General features: G+C 38.3%; 1 protein-coding gene across 4 annotated transcripts; it reads right to left on the bottom strand.

Annotated features, from left to right (window-relative positions):
• Positions 1 to 567: 567 nt before the first annotated feature.
• zgc:113184 (uncharacterized protein LOC553745 homolog) lies at positions 568 to 5,831 on the bottom strand. Of its 4 annotated transcripts, none has more exons than XM_047348034.1 (5): positions 5,743 to 5,831; positions 4,821 to 4,882; positions 2,222 to 2,350; positions 1,776 to 2,143; positions 568 to 1,691 (listed from the first exon to the last, which is right to left on the bottom strand). In XM_047348034.1, the coding sequence occupies exons 3-5, from the start codon at positions 2,331 to 2,333 to the stop codon at positions 1,530 to 1,532; spliced, it is 642 nt and encodes a 213-aa protein (XP_047203990.1). In that variant the 5' UTR covers positions 2,334 to 2,350; positions 4,821 to 4,882; positions 5,743 to 5,831; the 3' UTR covers positions 568 to 1,529. The 4 variants fall into 4 exon arrangements, with proteins under 4 accessions (XP_047203990.1, XP_047203993.1, XP_047203992.1 ...); XM_047348037.1 differs by having other exon boundaries at positions 2,222 to 2,353; positions 5,743 to 5,826; XM_047348036.1 differs by lacking the exon at positions 5,743 to 5,831 and adding an exon at positions 4,987 to 5,084 and having other exon boundaries at positions 2,222 to 2,353.
• Positions 5,832 to 18,423: the final 12,592 nt, after the last annotated feature.

The raw sequence follows: 18,423 nt of genomic DNA, 5'->3' as shown, positions 1-18,423 counted from the left end.
TGAAGTTTATCTAACAATAAATACCTTTTTATCTTAAATATGAAACAGAAATTGTGTTCAACAGCTTAAGTCTGATTATAAGATCAATCTGGGAACAGTGACAAAAAGGAGCTGTTATCATCATTCAGCTGTCAGTGCTGCTAATTAGGGAGTTTAATCTTTGCATCTATTTTTAGTTCATGTTTTTTTTCCTCAGTAACAGTGTGGAGCAGCAGACAGCTGATCTGATGACAAGCAGCACAAGGACAGCTGAAGTAAGCAGTTGAGTATGAAGTAGCAGTTTGGGTTTACAGATCTTTTTAATATTTCAAGGATTGTTCATTTTAGTACTGAAAATTGAGTAGGAAATTGTGTAATTGCTTGTATAACAAAATACACTTACTGACCACTTGATTAGGTAGTCATAATATTAAGATACATGAAAGCCAGAGCAGCTGTCAAAAGGTAAAGAGATTATTTTTAAATTCCAGATGCTTATAATTCATCTATTCATCGGGGAGTTACCTCCTAGTGAAGGAGCTGAATCAAACACGTTGTTGAAACCGTTCAACTAAAATGCACTGCATCTATAACAGAGATAAACATTTTTTTTTTATTAATATTTTTATTAATGCAGATGATTCTGTTTCCAAATGTCCTTGGATTTTTGTTGCATTCAAAATTTATTAACACACATTGAAAGACAAAAGAAACCCTGGGTGAGACACTTCAAAAGACATTCACATCCAGCTAATCCTTTAAAACCTGTTGCTATTCATTTCCCACTATAGACACAAAAATCAACTGACGATTAAAAAAAAATAAAGAGCACCCAATGACACATTTCCTAGAGGTTTTGTTACCAGTGCTGTAAATGCACCATCACAGTCAAGTCAAATGTCAGTAAGAGACAAATTACAGTACAGTGAAAAAGTATTTGCCCCCCTACAGATTTCTTTTGTTCGTCACAGTGAAATGTTTCAAATCATCAACTAAATTTCAATATCAGATGACGATAACCTGACAAGATACAAAATACAGCTTTCAAATTATGATTTAATATATCAGAGAAAAAAAGCTAAACCAACTGGCTTTTCCACCCTTGGCGACAAGTGTCATCAAGAGTTTGTGTCAAAGACTCTTTTACATCACTTTGAAGGAAGATTGGCACGCTCTTGTTTGCAAAATTATTGTAATTCAGTTGTAGAGCATGTATGATCTGTTTAAGGTCACCTCACAGCATCAGATTTAAGTTTGGATTTTGACTAAGTGCCTCCAAAATCTTCATCAGAGGAGAAATTGCCTGTGTGCTTTGGATCATAATCTTGCTTCATAACCCAAGTGTGCTTGAGCTTAAAGAATTGATGGCTGGACCTTATGCTACAGAGAAAAATTCATGGTTCCATTGATTATGGCACTGACCGATAGAAGTCTTTATCTGATATTAAATCTAGTTTAATGATCTAAAACATGTAGGTGCGACAAAAACTTAAAAACAGAAGGAATCTATAAGGGGCAAATACTTTTTCACGGCACTGTATATTTTTGGTCTATGTAACATGGGTGTAAAGATGTCGTAGAAATTCTCCTCGTGTGGTTGAGTCTCCAGGAAAAACGGCTTGGCAGAACTCACAAATGTGTGAGTGCAGCGCCACATCGGACATCATACCTACTCCAGACAGGTTCAGGAGGCCTCCATCAGTCATCGGCATCTGACAAAAAAAAACAGAACCAAGGACAAAGGTTTAAAAAAGAACACAATAAAGACTAGCGGTTCTGGACCTAACAATGCTCACCTTCACTGTGTATTGAGCTCTGTTGTCACCAGGACCATTTTGTTCTGAAGGCTTTGTTTTGCAGGAAGAAGCTCCATGGTATTTTGAGGACTCCAGATTGAACATGAATGGGTTCAACATCTCCATCTTCGCATCCTGCTTTCTCTGACAAGGCATGTCCACGCTGAGCTTCGACATGCCTTCAGCAAGGATACCAGAAGCACAGCCAACATTTCTGGAAGAGTGATCAGCCCCACATGGCTGTGCGGGGTCTGGTCCTTTAGATGTTAGTGGTTGAGGCTTTTCGTACAGGCATGCAGGGATCTCATAGGAGCACTGGACAGGAATGGAAATCAGATCGGTCACATCTACTTCAGGAGCAGAGACACCTGGATAAAAGTGTTTATTTATAGGTTACTTTTAATGATTGAGACGTTGTTCATTAACTTTAAACTTTCAATGCACACCTTGCTGTTTCTGCAGAGCTGTTGTGAGCTGATGAAGCAGAGCTGCCTGTTTGAGGCACAATGACCTGAGGCGAAGAAACTGCTGATAAAGTTCAGTGTACGCTTCCTCCATCTCACCTGCACAGGGCTCTGCTGATAGCAAACATCACAGGGTTAGTTACACCCATTTGTAGAGTGCACAATGATATATCAGAGGCTTAAAGTCTCCTGTGTGTATTTTAACCTCATTGTAAAGACAGCTGTTCTGTGAAGGCCTCAGAGGTTTGTTAGAGAACATTAGTGAACAAACAGCATCATAAAAACCAAGGAACACAGCAGACGGCTCAGGGATGAGGCTCTGGAGAAATTTAAAGCATGGTTATAAATTAACATCCCAAGCTCTGAACGTCTGACCAACCACCATTCTTTTACAGAACAACTGCAAACTAGGAATGGGCCATATGGACTTAAAATTTTATCACAAGGTTTGGTGATATTTATTGGGATAACGATAAAAGTGACAATAAAAAGTGCTAAATAAAATCTACAATTCCATCTATCTACAATTTTAAATATATTAATATTTACTGATGGTCTCATGGACCAACAGTGGAAAAAATTGAACAATTAACTATTTAGACCTTGCTGTTGGTTTTTAAGGTTTGCAACCATCATCAATTAGAATCTATTATCACATCAAATCACAATTTATATTACAATAAAAAAAAACCTGATAACGATAAACTGTGCACTAACTACCCATCCCTACAGCAAACCTAATAAGATGTGCCCATCTGCCTGAACTGGCCACTGATCTACCCATCTCTGCAACTCTGGAGGAGCTACAGAGATCCTCGGGTCAGGTGGGAGAATATGTTGATAGAACAGCTATTAGGTCTCTTTCTTTTATAAAAGAATGTTTGAGATTGTCCTCATTGAAAGAAAGCCATAACAAATCCCCTCTGTAGCTTGCTACAAGCCATGTAGGAGACAAACGTGTGGAAAAAGGTTCACTGTTCACATGTGATCTAAACTGGGCTTAGTGGCCAACATGTGTGGAGGAAAACAAACACTGCACATCACAATCTCCATAGCGAAATACGGTAGTGGCAGCATCATGACGAGGGGATATTTTTCTTCAGCAAAGCCAATGAATCTGGTCAGATTTGATAGAACAGTAGATGGAGTTAAATACCGGGCATTCCTGGAAAAACATCTATTAAAGGCTACTACAGACTTGAGACTGGGGCAGAGGTTCACCTTCAAACAGGACAGCCACCCTAAACATACAGCCAAGGGTACAATGAAAATGGTTGAGGTCAAGACATATTCATGTTTCAGAATGGCCCAGTCAAAGTCCAGACCTTTATCCAATGGGGAATATATGGTAACATTTTAAAATTGATGTTCACAGATGAAATCCATCCAATATGACAGAGCTTGAGTTTATTTTTACAAAGAAAAATGAGCAAAAGACTTAAATCCAAATAAAATAATGTGTTTTTCTGATAGGTGAATACACCGTATCTGAGTGCTACTAGATCAGAATCAGAATCAGAATCAGAAAAGCTTTATTGCCAAGTACGTTTTTGGACATACAAGGAATTTGTTTTGGCGTAGTCGGTGCAATACAGTACAAATTAAACAGTATAAACATATCTACAATATAATATAAATATATGTGCACAGTTTTAAGTGAGTGAGAGTAAATATAGAGCAGATTGTGCTAATAATACCCTTTAAATAAAACGTTGTTACTGAGGAAAAATATTCACGGTTAACTATTTTCAGTATCTGTGAGGTGCACACAAATGAAGTGAGAAGATGTACACAGATGTAGGAAACTATTTATAAGAACACTATATTTTATATAGAGGCCTGCTAACTGTTCATTCAGGCCACTTCTTTTAAACTCAAAGACTTCATCAGATAACATTAAAGTAAAAAGTACTGCAGCAATTTTGTTCAGTTTCATCCTATTTCTCTTTCAACCTCTTTCTATAATGGAACAGACTGGAAATGTTGGCAGCTTTTTGGAAAGCTCAGAGTTAAGGTAAGGATCAGCATTTTCTGCAAAATAGACACTTCTGTTTATAGTAACTGCTAGCACTGAAAGTACTAACCGTCAATATGAAAAGTTCAAAATGTCAACTCCATGATCCTATGGTGTTAGTTTTAAAATAAGAGAAATTCAAATGGGCTAAAACTGATACTTGCAGGTCAAAGCTTTACAAGAACCTGAGGTCGGAAACCGTCCAAAACATTCAGAACAATGCATCTTTAATGTTCTTCATATGAAGCAACCACCTTGTGCATAGTTGTTTGCAAGCACTGTTATAGAGAGATATAAGCACTGGTTGCTTCCTTTAAAAAAAATACATGTTCTTTCATATTACGTTCATGCAATAAAGATTTTGACATAAAATATGAAGGGAAGAGGGTTAAAAGTTATCATACGAAATTCAGGCACTCTGGTCTTTTATCAATAATAATTTAAGTCCCCAGATACAACTAATTAAACCATGCTCTGTTGTTTATTAGGTTTAAAGTGGAAGAGAAAGAAGTTACAAGCCCTAGTTCAGTTAGTTTGCATGTTGCATATTAATATTGGCTCACTTACCGCTCGAATGACTGACCGTCCTTACAAAAGCTGGAATCAGGCCTCAAAGTCATTCAAACTTCCTGTCATTTTCAAAAAAACAAGAGACTGATTATAAACTTAAAGACCAATTACCTAGCACAATCTACAACTTGTTCATGATCTTAAATCCAGTCTTCAAACTGACCTGATTCAAGACTGTTTCTTCTTATATTGAAAAGTAAACCCAAGGCTCATTTAATGCAACTGCACAAAGTAAGTATATGAAACAGCTATGCATAAGGAAGTAGCTTTTGAAAACAGAGAAGTGAAACTCCTTTAGCAGAAAAAAAGCCAGTGCACCATCTATTATCTCTCAGTTTGGCTTTAACACGGCAATCTGCAAAACAGAAGTGTGCAATGACCTTTTTCAACAGTAAAAAGTACAGATGATTGCATTTTTTTCCATCTGACTCTGATCTAAAATAAGAACAACAGATCTGAGTTTTAATATTTTATTTGATAAAGAAAATGGAAGACAGAAATATTTGTTAAAGGGAAACAAAAACAAAATCTTATGTCCATTTTTCAGAAAAGAACATAACATTCTACAGGAATGTGATTATGTTTAACATGTTATAAAATGTGCTGCAATACACAAGCTTGGTCATAGCTTTATGTGTCCAGTTCACCCACAGTTTCTATATTCCTTTGCATTTTATCATTGTTTTAATTCTCAAGTGAAATTACTAACTGATAAAAATAAAAGCTGTACCTCTGCTAGTTTTATTTTGTTCTGCAATTCCTTACTGCTTACCTTTATGTGAGATAATAATCACAGCATTATCAACCATACTAAACTGTAGGCTGAGTCAGAGTTGTTTAACTTGCTCTGATTGTGCCTCAGTTTCTCTAAACAATAAAAACTAAAGAATCTTTTTTTTTTATGAATCTTTCTACTTACAGTTTTTCCCAGCAGTGGAACATTGACGGTTCATCGAGCTGAAGGAGCAGATCCGCATTTTTCTTTTTTACACCCATGATGTCACCACACCTACGTCAGACAGGTAAACTAGGCAAATAACTTCCTCTAAGGCTGCCTTCAAAATAAGAGATCCAACTTCCTTGTGGCAATTCAACAGAACTCAAATCAAACGAGCTCCGGGAAAAACGACTTTCCTTTCTGACTCATAGTTTAGTATGATCTAAAGCTGAAATAAAAATGCTAAAATTACTGTGATACAGAACAGGAAGGCTGTTTATTTTGTGATTTGGCAGATAGGTATGATTTTGGGATTCTGAGCAAATCTAGGTAGGTACAAATAGATTTTCCACATGCCAGCAAATATATATAGGTATATTTTATTTTTAGGTCGTGTCTTTTTAGCAGTATATGTAAACATCTTGTTTCAGTTGTATTTTGTTTTGTTTGTGTCACTCGATGTGCATTTTCCCTTTTAAAGTATAACCTAAACTAAGCAGTGGTGCAGGTTTTGTGGACAATGGACGAATCACATAAGAAGACAGACAGATCTCCCTGGTCTTCTTCTCTCCTCAATCTTTTTTTTCCTCTCATTTCTGAAAAAATCAACTTTCAGGAAGCTGTTGTAGATGTTAAGACCCCGTTTGTCCAAATTGTTTAAACTTCATGAATCAAATTGTTTGTCCAATGATATTATTTTATTTCCACCACTGTGGTTGTAGAAGGGCTTTGGTTTTGGATGTGGATTTGCAACAGATTGCTTTCAACAAAGCATGTATGAATAAAAGCTGATGCTCCATTAGGTTTGGATTATTTGTGTGTTAAAATAGATCTAAATGATCTCAAGACATAATGGTTGGACACCTGGAATGAAAACAGTTTGTTTACACAAAACAGAGAGGGATACAACATTTTTTGGACTAACCTGAACACACAACAAACCAAAATCTTTTTGACTGGTCAAATGAATCCCAGGGAATGCATGTACTAAGGACACTAATATAATGCAAGCTGTCCCAGCCATTTACTGCAATCAAAATGAGAAACACATTAGGAAACCAAACTAATGGAAGAGACTGAAGTGAGCATTAAAGCTGTATCATCACTATATCCTGTCAGAAATCAGATAATTGTTGCACTTCTCAGCTAACATTAAAGGAAACCGTGTCCAATTCCCAGCTCATTAAATTTGCATTAAGATGAAATGAACACATTACTGGTGTATCTTGTATTGTACCGACCACCAGTAGGTTGTTAATGGTGTCACATTATCAGCAAGTTTCAAGAGGCTGACAGAAAAATCCTCCCACCGCAGTTTTCTTGCCAAAACGAGGGGACTCAGTATATCCAGTAAACAGAAGTAAAGACCCTTCTGGCTCTGTTTTCACACGCTGTAAAAGTCTTTAAGTCCTGTCTTTAACAACTCTTCATGTTTCCAGCGCCATGTGGGCAGCTCTTGGCCTGGTATAAGTTTGTTGGTGTATTTCGACAATACTCTGGAAACACGCTAAAAGTTAAAGAGGCCCTGTGGAGTTGTGTCTTCAGCAGTCAGATTGTTGAATGATGCAGTTCTCCTCTTTAGACCCCCTGCTTGTGTTTGTGTGTTTGCTGGTTTGTACCATGTGCCTGCTTTGACTTTGAGCCCCCATTTTCACTCACACACACACACACACTCACACACACACACACACACACACACATATATATATATATATATGTGTATATATATATATATATATATATATACACATATATATATATATATATATATATATATATATATACTGCTATATCATAGCTTGTCCCCAAGACCCCCCTCTCCTTTAGCACCACTTTGATCCCTGGGGCTGCAAGTGTGTGTGTGTGTGTGTGTGGTTGTATACATGTGTGTCTGCTGAGGGGGTGGTTGCTGTGAATAACTACCAGGCAGTCAGCCAAGATCTGTCATCTGCCAGTGAAACACTATCCTTCTTGTCAATCTTGTTTTATAATCGTAACATTCTCATATTCTCCGGCTGAGCAGGGAGAACTTTCCAACATAGTGAGACAGACTGACACATACAGCGCACATACACACACACATACACAAAGGCAGCACCAACTGCTTCTTTGATATATTTAAATTCTCTCTTTAATTGGTTAATTGCTTGCAAAAGTGATTTCAGCCTTGCAGTTAAAGCAAATGTCAGTTGTTCCAATAATGGTGCCCTGGGGGTTGTTTCTTACAACCGGGAGCAGCTGATTAATATCTCAAAAGCTAAAATAATACTTCAACTACAACAACAAATCCCTGATGAGTTGAAAAGGAGATGCCGTGGATGCAGAGCAGGAGCTAAGAGAAGAGAGAGAAGGAGGAAGTTCAAACCATCTCTTCCGTCGATTATGATGGACAATGTGAGATCGTTGGGAAACAAGTTGGATGAACTCCAAGCCCTATAAAGGACCAAGTCGGAGTATTATGCGGTATTACGTGTTTCACTGAGACATGACTGCAGGATCATACCCCCGACTCCAGCGTCTCTCTGCTGAGCTTTTTATCCATACAAGCAGACAGAGATTTAAAGAGCAGCGGCAAATGTAAAGGAGGTGGACTGGCAGTACTTGTGAACAACAGATGGTGTAATCCAGGACATGTTACTGTGAAGTGTCATCTCTGCAGTCCAGATATTGAATTATTGGCAGTAAGTTTTCATCCATATTATTTACCCAGAGAGTTCACCAGTGTTATTTTGGCAACAGTTTACGTTCCACCTTCCGCTGTTGCCGACACTGCATGTGATGCCATCAGCTCAGTTGTTGCTAAGCTACAGACACAAAACCCCAATGCTTTTGTGGCAATTTCTGGTGATTTTAACCATGCTTCACTCTCTGCTACACTTCCAACGTTTCAACAGTTTGTCAGCTGCTCTACCAGAGAAAACAAAACATTGGATTTGTTTTATGCAAATGTCAAGAACTCATACATCTCTACAGCACGACCTCCTCTAGGCAAATCAGATCACAATCTTGTTTTTCTCTGCTCAAAATATAAGCCCCTTGTTCAGAGGCAACCTGTAATAAAGAGGACTGTGAGAAAATGGTCACAGGAAGCTGAAGAAGCTCTGCAAGGTTGCTTTGAGGCTACAGACTGGGATGCACTGTGCCAGCCACATGGAGAGGACATCAATGCCATGACTGAGTGTGTAACCGACTATATAAACTTCTGTGTGGATAACATCATACCCACCAGAACCGTGAAATGCTTCCCCAATAACAAACCTTGGATCACCAGTGACCTGAAGGACCTGCTTAACAAGAAAAAAAGAGCCTTCAGAGAGGGAGACAGAGAATTATTGAGGATTATACAGAAGCAACTTAAAGTCAAGATAAGAGACAGCAAGGAGGTGTACAAGAAGAAGCTGGAGAGCAAGCTCCAGCAAAACAATATCAGAGATGTGTGGACAGGGATGAAGAAGATCACAGGCTTCAAGCAGAAAGAAGATCAGACCGATGGAGGTCGGGACAGAGCCAATGAACTGAACACATTCTTCAATAGGTTCAGTTCAGAAACAAGCTTCGCATCCTCCTCTCCTGCTCACAGGCAAACAGACATCCCATCCTCCTTTGACCCACAGCTGTCCAGTAACACCTCACATTTCTTATCTTCCACCTCAGCCCTAGACCCTTCTGCTTCTACATGTTTGCCTTCAACCATATCAGAAGATGCTGATGCTTCCTTTGCTTCCCCCTTCCACCTGTGTGTCTCAAGAAGTCAGGTGAAGAGACAACTGGAGAGACTGAATAGGAATAAGGCAGCAGGTCCAGATCATGTAAGCCCTAGAGTCTTGAAGGCCTGTGCAGAGCAGCTCTGTGGGATTCTGCAGCACCTCTTCAACCTTAGCCTGGCCCAGAAGAAGGTTCCGGTGTTGTGGAAGACCTCCTGTCTTGTTCCGGTACCAAAGAAAACTCACCCATCAGTCCTCAATGACTATAGACCTGTTGTCCTGACATCCCACATCATGAAGGTCCTAGAGAGACTCCTGTTGGCCCACCTGAGTAAGCAAACAATAAACCATCAGGACCCCCTTCAGTTTGCTTATCACTGTGGAGTTGGAGTTGAAGATGCCATCATACACCTGCTTCAACAAACCCACTGTCATCTGGACAAAGCCAGCAGCACTGTGAGGATCATGTTCTTTGATTTCTCCAGTGCATTTAATACAATCCAACCTGATTTGCTTTGTCAGAAACTCCAGAAGACTCAGGTGGAGGCCTCAACAATCTCCGGGATCAAAGACTACCTGATAAACAGACCACAGTTTGTGAGACTGAAGGGTTGTGAGTCTAACCATGTAGTCAGCAGCACAGGAGCACCACAGGGGACTGTACTCTCACCATTCCTTTTCACTCTGTACACCTCAGACTTCCAGTACTAGACAGACTCCTGTCATCTGCAGAAATACTCGGATGATTCTGCAGTCGTGGGGTGGATCAGAGATGGACAAGAAGCTGAGTACAGGAAGGTGGTGGACCGCTTTGTGTCATGGTGTGGAAACAATCATCTCATTTTGAACGTGACTAAAACAAAGGAGATTATTGTAGATTTTAAGAGAAACAGGAATAAGTCAAAAACTATTTCTATCATGGGAGAAGAAGTGGAGGTGGTGGAGGAGTATAAATACCTCGGTGTTCACCTGGACAACAGACTAGAGTGGAGTTGCAACTGTGAAGCCATCTACAAGAAGGGACAGAGCAGACTGTACTTCTTGAGGAATCTTAGGTCCTTTGGTGTTTGCAGCAAGATGCTGCATATCTTCTATAAGTCTGTTGCAGAGTGTGATCTCTTCTGCCATCATCTGCTGGGGAAGCAGCATCAGAGCCAGGGACTTAAAAAAGCTCAACAAGCTGATAAAAAAGGCTGGCTCTGTTCTGGGGACTCCTCTGGAACCTCTGGAGATCATTGTGGAAAGACGGATTCTTCATAAAATGAAGAACATTATGGAGAACCCTGAGCATCCTCTTCATGAGACTGTCCTACAACAACAGAGTGTCTTCAGTCAGAGGCTTCTTCAGATCTGCTGTAAGACGGAGCGCTACAGGAGATCCTTCCTGCCCACAGCCATCAGCATCTACAACGGCTCTTTGAGGAAACCTTCATAATATGAGCTATAACAACATTTAATTTCCCTTTGGGATTAATAAAGTATTTTTGAATTTAATTTGAATTGAATTGAATTGAACAATTCCCTTCCTCTGCTAACTATTCCCCCGAACAGATAGATAGATAGATAGATAGATAGATAGATAGATAGATAGATAGATAGATAGATAGATAGATAGATAGATAGATAGATAGACAGACAGACAGACAGACAGACAGACAGACAGACAGACAGACAGACAGACAGACAGACAGACAGACAGACAGACAGACAGACAGACAGACAGACAGATAGATAGATAGATAGAGAGAGAGAGAGAGAGAGAGGGACGGACGGACTGACAGACAGACAGACAGATTTATTCTAAAATAAAAGGCATTACTGGGTCATAATCTGCTGGTTTGGGGTCTTGAGTTGAGTACTGTTTACGTTCTCTGCACTTCTGTTATTTATGTTTCATATTAGATTCATTCTGGTGTTTAGATATTTGTTACTTCCCCGGATTTCTATGTTAGATGTGTTAGTTGGTATTTTTTATTGATCTGTTTTCTAACTGTTCATGTTAGTTTGGTAGTCTCATTGTTCACTTGCTCTGTTCACTTATATGTTTTCGGTTACTTCCCTGCCCATGAGTTAATTAATCACTCTGCCTCAGTTTTCTTCAGTTTCAGCAGTTGTTCCTGATTCCATTCAATTAGCTCCCTGTGTTCATTGCTCCTTTTTTCTACCCTTCCGAAGTATTTAGACTCTCCGGTTTTCTGTTCTTGTTACTGGGCCGTACTGTTATCTTCTTCATATTCTGTGCCTTGCCTCTGTAAGTTTTTCTTGTGTTTAAATTAAATGAACTCAACTCACCATGCCACGCAAAGCTCCTGATCTGCACGTTGGTCCTGCAAACTCCCAGCCAAACTTGACAAATTGAGAACATTTTTTAAATAAACTTTTGATCATTTTAAATCGGTTCATTCACTTCCGATTGAATGATCTTTTTGATACGTTTAATGAAGCAACATTTATTTAGCATCACTAATGTGATTACAATTTAATCAAGAACTGTATGCAAAAAAATTGTCAAATTCACTTGTTAGGACATATGAGTGATAAACAATACAAAAGTTTTCAAACCCTAACATCACTAATAATTAATGTAATTATTAGGTTGGCTGCCCTTCAGCGGATAAAGTAAGTGAGGTGCGGAAGTAGACAGGCAGAGGCAGGAAGTGGCGTGGTCCACAATGTTTAATTTCTGGCATTAATCCCTATTTACAAAACCAATTGCACATGCCAAAGGTGCAAGTGCAAATGGGGGCAGAGGCACAGTGTCTTCTCCAGTTGCAGCATAAACCAGACAGTGCTGGAAACAGGCTCCTTAAATACTGTTTTCACTGATTGGCCAAAATCAACGAAACTCACCCAGGGATGTACCTGTTAACATGAGCACATAAACCTAACTAAGACCCTCCATAAACGATAACCACAACCATAAACCATATAAAAACCCAAGCTATATACATAAACCCTAAAACCAACAACAGAGATAAATACTAACCCCATAAACCAATAAACAGCTAGACCTGGCTCCCCTATACCCTTCCCTGCATTGGCACAGCCCGGAACCTTCTTAGGGGCCCTCATTCTGCGCAGGACTCTTTTAGCTGACGGACCTGCACACAAGGACATGGTAAGTACAAACGCACTAAAACATCCTTCACTTTAAGATACCATAAAACTCACACACAACCACCAAACAAGGCTAAATTGAAATATTGCACAAACTGAGGTCTATTTTATGTCTCCCTTCTTCTCCAGGGCCCAACCACTCTTAATTGAAGTGCTGCAATGTCACTGGCTCCAAAACAGGACAAAAGGAAAGAAAACAGACAATAAATAAACGCTTCAACAATAAATTGTGTGCAATTATTATTTCCTCATCTGTGCAAATATGCTAGTTAAAGTGCTTAAGTGAAAAGGTGAAGGTACTTGTGTCTACTTATGCGTAACAAACGGACTGTTTGTTACAGTAATCATGGATTTTATTTATTAATAATCAACACAGGGTCTAGTATCTAATATCTACTAATTAGACGTAAAAGAAATCAGAAATAAACAGAAACAAAAATATATCACACTAACTCTACACTGTTGCTACTACTGAAAGCAAAGAAGAGATGTTTTATAAAGAAGGAACTGAATGTTCAGAGTAGTGTCTGAGCTGATTGAAGTCAAACTTTGATCAAAGGTTAAATTGTCTCTCTGGTAGTTTATGAATCACTTTTTATCCATCAGCTTCTCACACCAGAACCGCCGGGCAAAAAAAGGACGATAGATTTCCTGTGTGTGTTATCCAAAATCGTACTGTTGGCTCACTCAGAGTTGACTGGATCACTCCAGGTTTACAGCCCCCACAGTTCAGTCTCTCAGCTCAGCTGACATGGAAATGTCAGCACAATAATCATTGTTCCGACCAAAACGTCACTCAGACTGGAAGGCTCTCAGTTCCGGTTCAGTATTTTTGGGTATCTCTGCGCTTCCTCACTTTGGATTCAGAACCAGGTAATATGAAGGAAAAGCAAAACAAAAAAAGCTAACCCTACACAAAAATCTGACGAGTCTAGGCTTAGGCTCTACAATGTTGAGTCACTCAGGCATAGTTTTGTGGTAATTCTGGTTCTTTAAGTGTCTCGCCCCAAGTTTCAGAACTCATCTAACTCAGGAGTTAGTAGCTTCAGGGGAAGGAGTCATCTCAAGATGCTGAGAAACCAATCAAAAGCAGGCTTTTGAAACATGCTAACCACAACGTGTTACAAAGCTAATAAGAAAAATCTATCATTTTCTTCGACTACATTCCTCAGACAAGAAAGAGAATGAGAAAGTAAACTTTCCTTGTAGGTACCTTGTGACATATAAGGAATCTTGTCCAGATCATAAAAACGTTTATGCATCGGAAACAGAGGGAGCTATCTGTGTGGAAACACTTACTGTGGCTAAATCTAAAAGGTCCAGCAAGGACACATTAAAGGAGCTTGGAGAAAAAAAGTTCTTGGTTTTGATCTTCAAGCATTAAAACTATGTTGCATCAAAATGTCTGTAACACACTGATACTCTAATCTTATAGACAAAATCAGGTAACTGGGTCAGTGCACACTTAGCAGCTTGAAATAAAACCATGCAAATTAAAATAATGTACACAACACCAGCTAAACATTTGCTTATGCCCAATCATTCATTCAGTCAGTCTTATTGTCGGTGAATATAGGTCACAAGCCAGCATTCCTGATGGTGTTACATGAGTAACTTGCACATTTCTGAAGGCACCATTGGTGCTAAATGTATACACAGTATGCTGCCTTTCAGGCCTGGCGTATTTCATTGATAAAATACCGAACAAAATTCTGCACATATGACCACAGAGCGGCTCCATAAGAGTCAGAGTGTTAAACTGTCATGGCTGAAGCCCAGTGCAGTCCTGCATTGAAAATATTTGACACACTTTGAAACTAAAAATACAACAAAGGAGGCCCTGAACTGTTGAGCAGTTGAAATATATATCGTGCAAGTATAAAAAAAATATATTTAACACAAAACTAGAAGAACTGGTCTCCTCGGTTCATAGGAAAGGGTGCCAATTTATTTCTAATGTGTCTTACCTCAGCTGACATGTGGAGGAAAATTGGGCCCTCCAAAGGATAACGAGGGGAGCCTTTTGTGAACTTGGCATCAGGCAACATCAAAAGCAGAACCATCAGACTTCAACCCATGTAGTTCATATTACTGCACGTATTTCATCTGCTTTTATCTATATTGTGTTTTTATCTGTTTATTATTTTTTCACACTAATCTGTTAAAGATCCCACAGATCTCTTTTTGATATTTGCTTTATAAATTACAGGAAAAGGATTTGATTTAACCATTCAACGTAAAAGAACGAAAAGTGTAAACCGTCGGAAAGCTTCCAGAAAGTAATACTTTGTTCATTTTAGGTGAGAGTTTTAATATCAATCTCTCATTTTTACATATGTCCAACCACTAGCAATTTGTTTTGGTCCTTGAGGTAATTCTCAAGGTTTCACCCTCCCTTCCTCTCACTAACTAATCGTTCACATATATATATTTAATCCTGCTGGATATAAGACCCTATTATTGTGATGTGTTGCAACACAAGGAGACCACGAGCAATGACACCCGCCCTCTCGTTTATCATCAGACATTCTCAGTGAGGGAGACCAGATCCAATTACTCAGGATACTGTGGGCTCAACGATGGTCTGACTAAAAATACATCCATAATGGGTTTTCCACACTCAACAATACACCTACATAGAACTTGATGATGCAGCATGAATCTACATGCATGTATACAATTTTACAAAGCATGTAGAGGGACCCTATAGAGACATTATATCTGCAACATGTCTGTTACAAAAAGTGATATTACAGATGTACTAAAAGAGAAAAAGTTCCTGAAGTCACCACAGAGCTCCCAACTGCTTCACAAAGTTATTTACAGCTCAGTCCATCAACAAGCAGCAGGTGCAGCATCCTCGCAAACAAACCTATTAGCTTTCCTCCCTCTGGAACAGTAACATCTCCGGCAATCAGCTGCTCTCACACACGGATCCATTAGTGACAAATTGTATGATTTGGTTGTGTTACATATTACGTGTGGGATCTTTGCTTTTTGTTTTAATCTTTTAAAAGTAGACCAAAGAAAGTGGATGTCAGTTTTATTTAAGATTTAAAGTGTCTTGTTTAATAGTATCTGCACTCAGAAGATGGGGCACTTGGACTGGGCCTTGAACTGCAATTTTATCCATCTTCTTCAAGTAGGCTGCTGTCGTTCTTCATCTATGCCCGGAGAATTGTTAACTTAGTCTTTGAAAATCTCTGGACCTCCTCATCTGCATCACACAGCATACTTTTTTTACTATTATTGCGACTTTGTTGAAGTCACGTTGGAAGGTGTAACGTTGCGTCACATTATTTATTGTTAAATTACATTACGCTACTTAAGGTTAAATACTGTTAAGTTACATTCATCAGTGTGCGTTGCTAATTGTTAAGATGCCATACGTTGCATTACTTTACATTACAGAAAGTTACGTTACTTAATATTACATTATATTGAATCACTTAATGTTACATTACTTGAATTTAATTAACTTGTTACCTTAAGGTATGTTACTTAATATGACATTACATCACTCATTGTTATGTATGTAAGTTTTTATGTAATTAAGTTACGCTGCATTACTTGTATTTAAGTCAAGTTAAGCTGTTTCATGTTATGTTACATAAGTAAAACTAAGTTACTTAATGTTACAGTACAGTGATAAGTAAAGTTATATCACATTACTTAGCGTGGCATTAAAATACTCACTGTTAAGTTTAACTACATTACTTATTGTTATGTTAAGTTGGATTACTTACTATTTAATTATGTTAATCATTTAAGTTAAGTTACCTATTGTTACTTTACCAGAAGAAAAAATAAAAGCGAAAACACCTTAAAAAGTTATTTGTGTAACATTTTATAATACGTTGGTTGGTTGATCAACATAAAATATCTGCATTGATTGGATTGTGTGTCTCCACCATTTCCATTTGTCACATTTGTAGTTACAAAAATAGGATGGTTTGGGATGAAACAAAGAACAATGGATGATATTACAAACTTTTGTACCTTTTCATCAACAAAACAATGCTAAAAAATATAGCCATGTTTTAGGATGCAGGTAAAGTTCCTCCAAAGAGATAGCAGAGTTCTGTTAAGACATATAACATCTTTCTTGTAGTAGTCTATACTATCTGCATTTTTTGTCCTTTACCCGATTACAGTACATTGAGGGGCTAACGAACAAGGCCAAGTACAGTAAAATCTTGGATGAGAATCTTCTACCTTCAGCCAGAACATCAGCAGTGGGTCATGGATGGATCTAATTTCTCAAAGCATGTCACCAAGGCACTAAAGGAGCGGCTGAACAAGAAGCACTTTAAGGTCACTAAGTGGGCAGCTCAGTCCCCAGAACTTATTTTCCGTCTGAAAAATCTGTCGAAGGAGCTGAAGCTTTAAGTGGCCAAGCGGCAGCCAAGAAACAATGAAAGATCTAGAGCATTTTTGTACTGAGGAGTGGATCATAATCTATCTATTCTTTGGAGCAAATATTTCCATCACTAAGTTCTTAATTTTTGTTTTGTTTTAGGATCAAAAACGTATATCTCTCGGAAAAATACAAATTTGTTTTTAACTTTTAGATAATGTTTTCTTTCTGGATTCATAATTGATGTTCTGTACCTACTATAAAAATAAACTTAAATAAAAACTATTTGTGAGCTAATTTTCTAAATGAGCAGGGTATTAATATTTCCCCCCTTTTAGGAACGCTGACTGTTAAGATATCATCTGCTTGCGAAGTGTCAACAAAGCACAAATAAGTCGTTAAAAAAGTTAATAAATAATGAGTAACCCAACTGTATATAAAGTTGGGATATTTCAGGCTTGTTCCTGAAAGAAGTGTTGCATGTCAAGTCAGAGGTCAAAGAGCCAATAGCAGCTCCAGATGGTAACTTTCTACTTTTGGAAAACAAATGGTGTCAAGAAACACTGCAAAACACGAGATACTTTGGCATGAGGATGTATTTTGAGTTTGGGTTTGGGAAATATGAAGGGACAGCATACCTGGCCTATTATAGATAAGGGGTCATAAAGAATAAATTTTGACATTCAAAATGGATATGCAGCTTTTGAATCAGATGAAAAATATGCTTCTCGTCACAATGAATCACTGCATCTGTCTTTAATTCTCTTTATGAAACCAGAATAATCTGCTCATCACATTATATTCAATTCAATTCAATTCAAAAATACTTTATTAATCCCAAAGGGAAATTAAATGATAATATGTGGCTTATACAACATGTTTGCCATACCATTTTGTAACAGAACAAACATTTCTGTGCATTCTAGCTTTGCTTTTGCCTCCTTCTCTTTTTTATTCCACATCCCTTTTTCCATTCTCTCTGCCAGTGCCAATATCCAGAGGGCCAGTACGTGGTGTACAGTACGATCAGATGTCAAGTGACTGCATGCCGTCAGTGCTGCAGTCTTCTGTGGCTGAGAGGGGCATGGTGTCGTCTTGTTCTGGTTAAAAATTTTGACATTAACACCATGTGCAACAAAACTGACACCAACTCAAGGAAAAGTATCTTGTATAATACCTTTTGCCACATCGTTATGTAACAACCAGTATGTTATGGTCTTCCTTTCGTAAAACTTGAACATTCATCCACCAACCTCAGTCTGTAAACCTGCTGTCTTTCTTTTTGGTGAATGGCAATTATTGCATGCTACAGTGACAAAAAAGTTCACTTTTGCAGTCGTTTGAGCTTAGTTTTGCATATTAGCATTCTACACTACATATTACGATGCTATATACAAATATACACTGGTTAATGTATTAGCATGACTTTTGACCTATTAGAATGCAAAGTAACATATAGGATTTTTGAAATAGTGCAGCAGCTAA

This window comes from Girardinichthys multiradiatus, chromosome 20 (genome assembly GCF_021462225.1).
Source record: "Girardinichthys multiradiatus isolate DD_20200921_A chromosome 20, DD_fGirMul_XY1, whole genome shotgun sequence".
NCBI classification, from domain to species: Eukaryota; Metazoa; Chordata; class Actinopteri; order Cyprinodontiformes; family Goodeidae; genus Girardinichthys; species Girardinichthys multiradiatus.
The sequence above is the reverse complement of the archived record's forward strand: the minus strand, read 5'-3'. Positions and strand labels throughout refer to the sequence as shown.

Bases quoted from the DNA above. Each gene is read 5' to 3' on its own strand.
- zgc:113184 (XM_047348034.1), bottom strand. From the start codon at position 2,333: ATGGAGGAAGCGTACACTGAACTTTATCAGCAGTTTCTTCGCCTCAGG. The intron at 2,144-2,221 runs GTGTGCATTGAA...ACTTTTATCCAG, and splicing joins AGCTCTGCAGAAACAGCAAG to GTGTCTCTGCTCCTGAAGTA. The intron at 1,692-1,775 runs GTGAGCATTGTT...TTTTTTTGTCAG, and splicing joins GAGCTCAATACACAGTGAAG to ATGCCGATGACTGATGGAGG.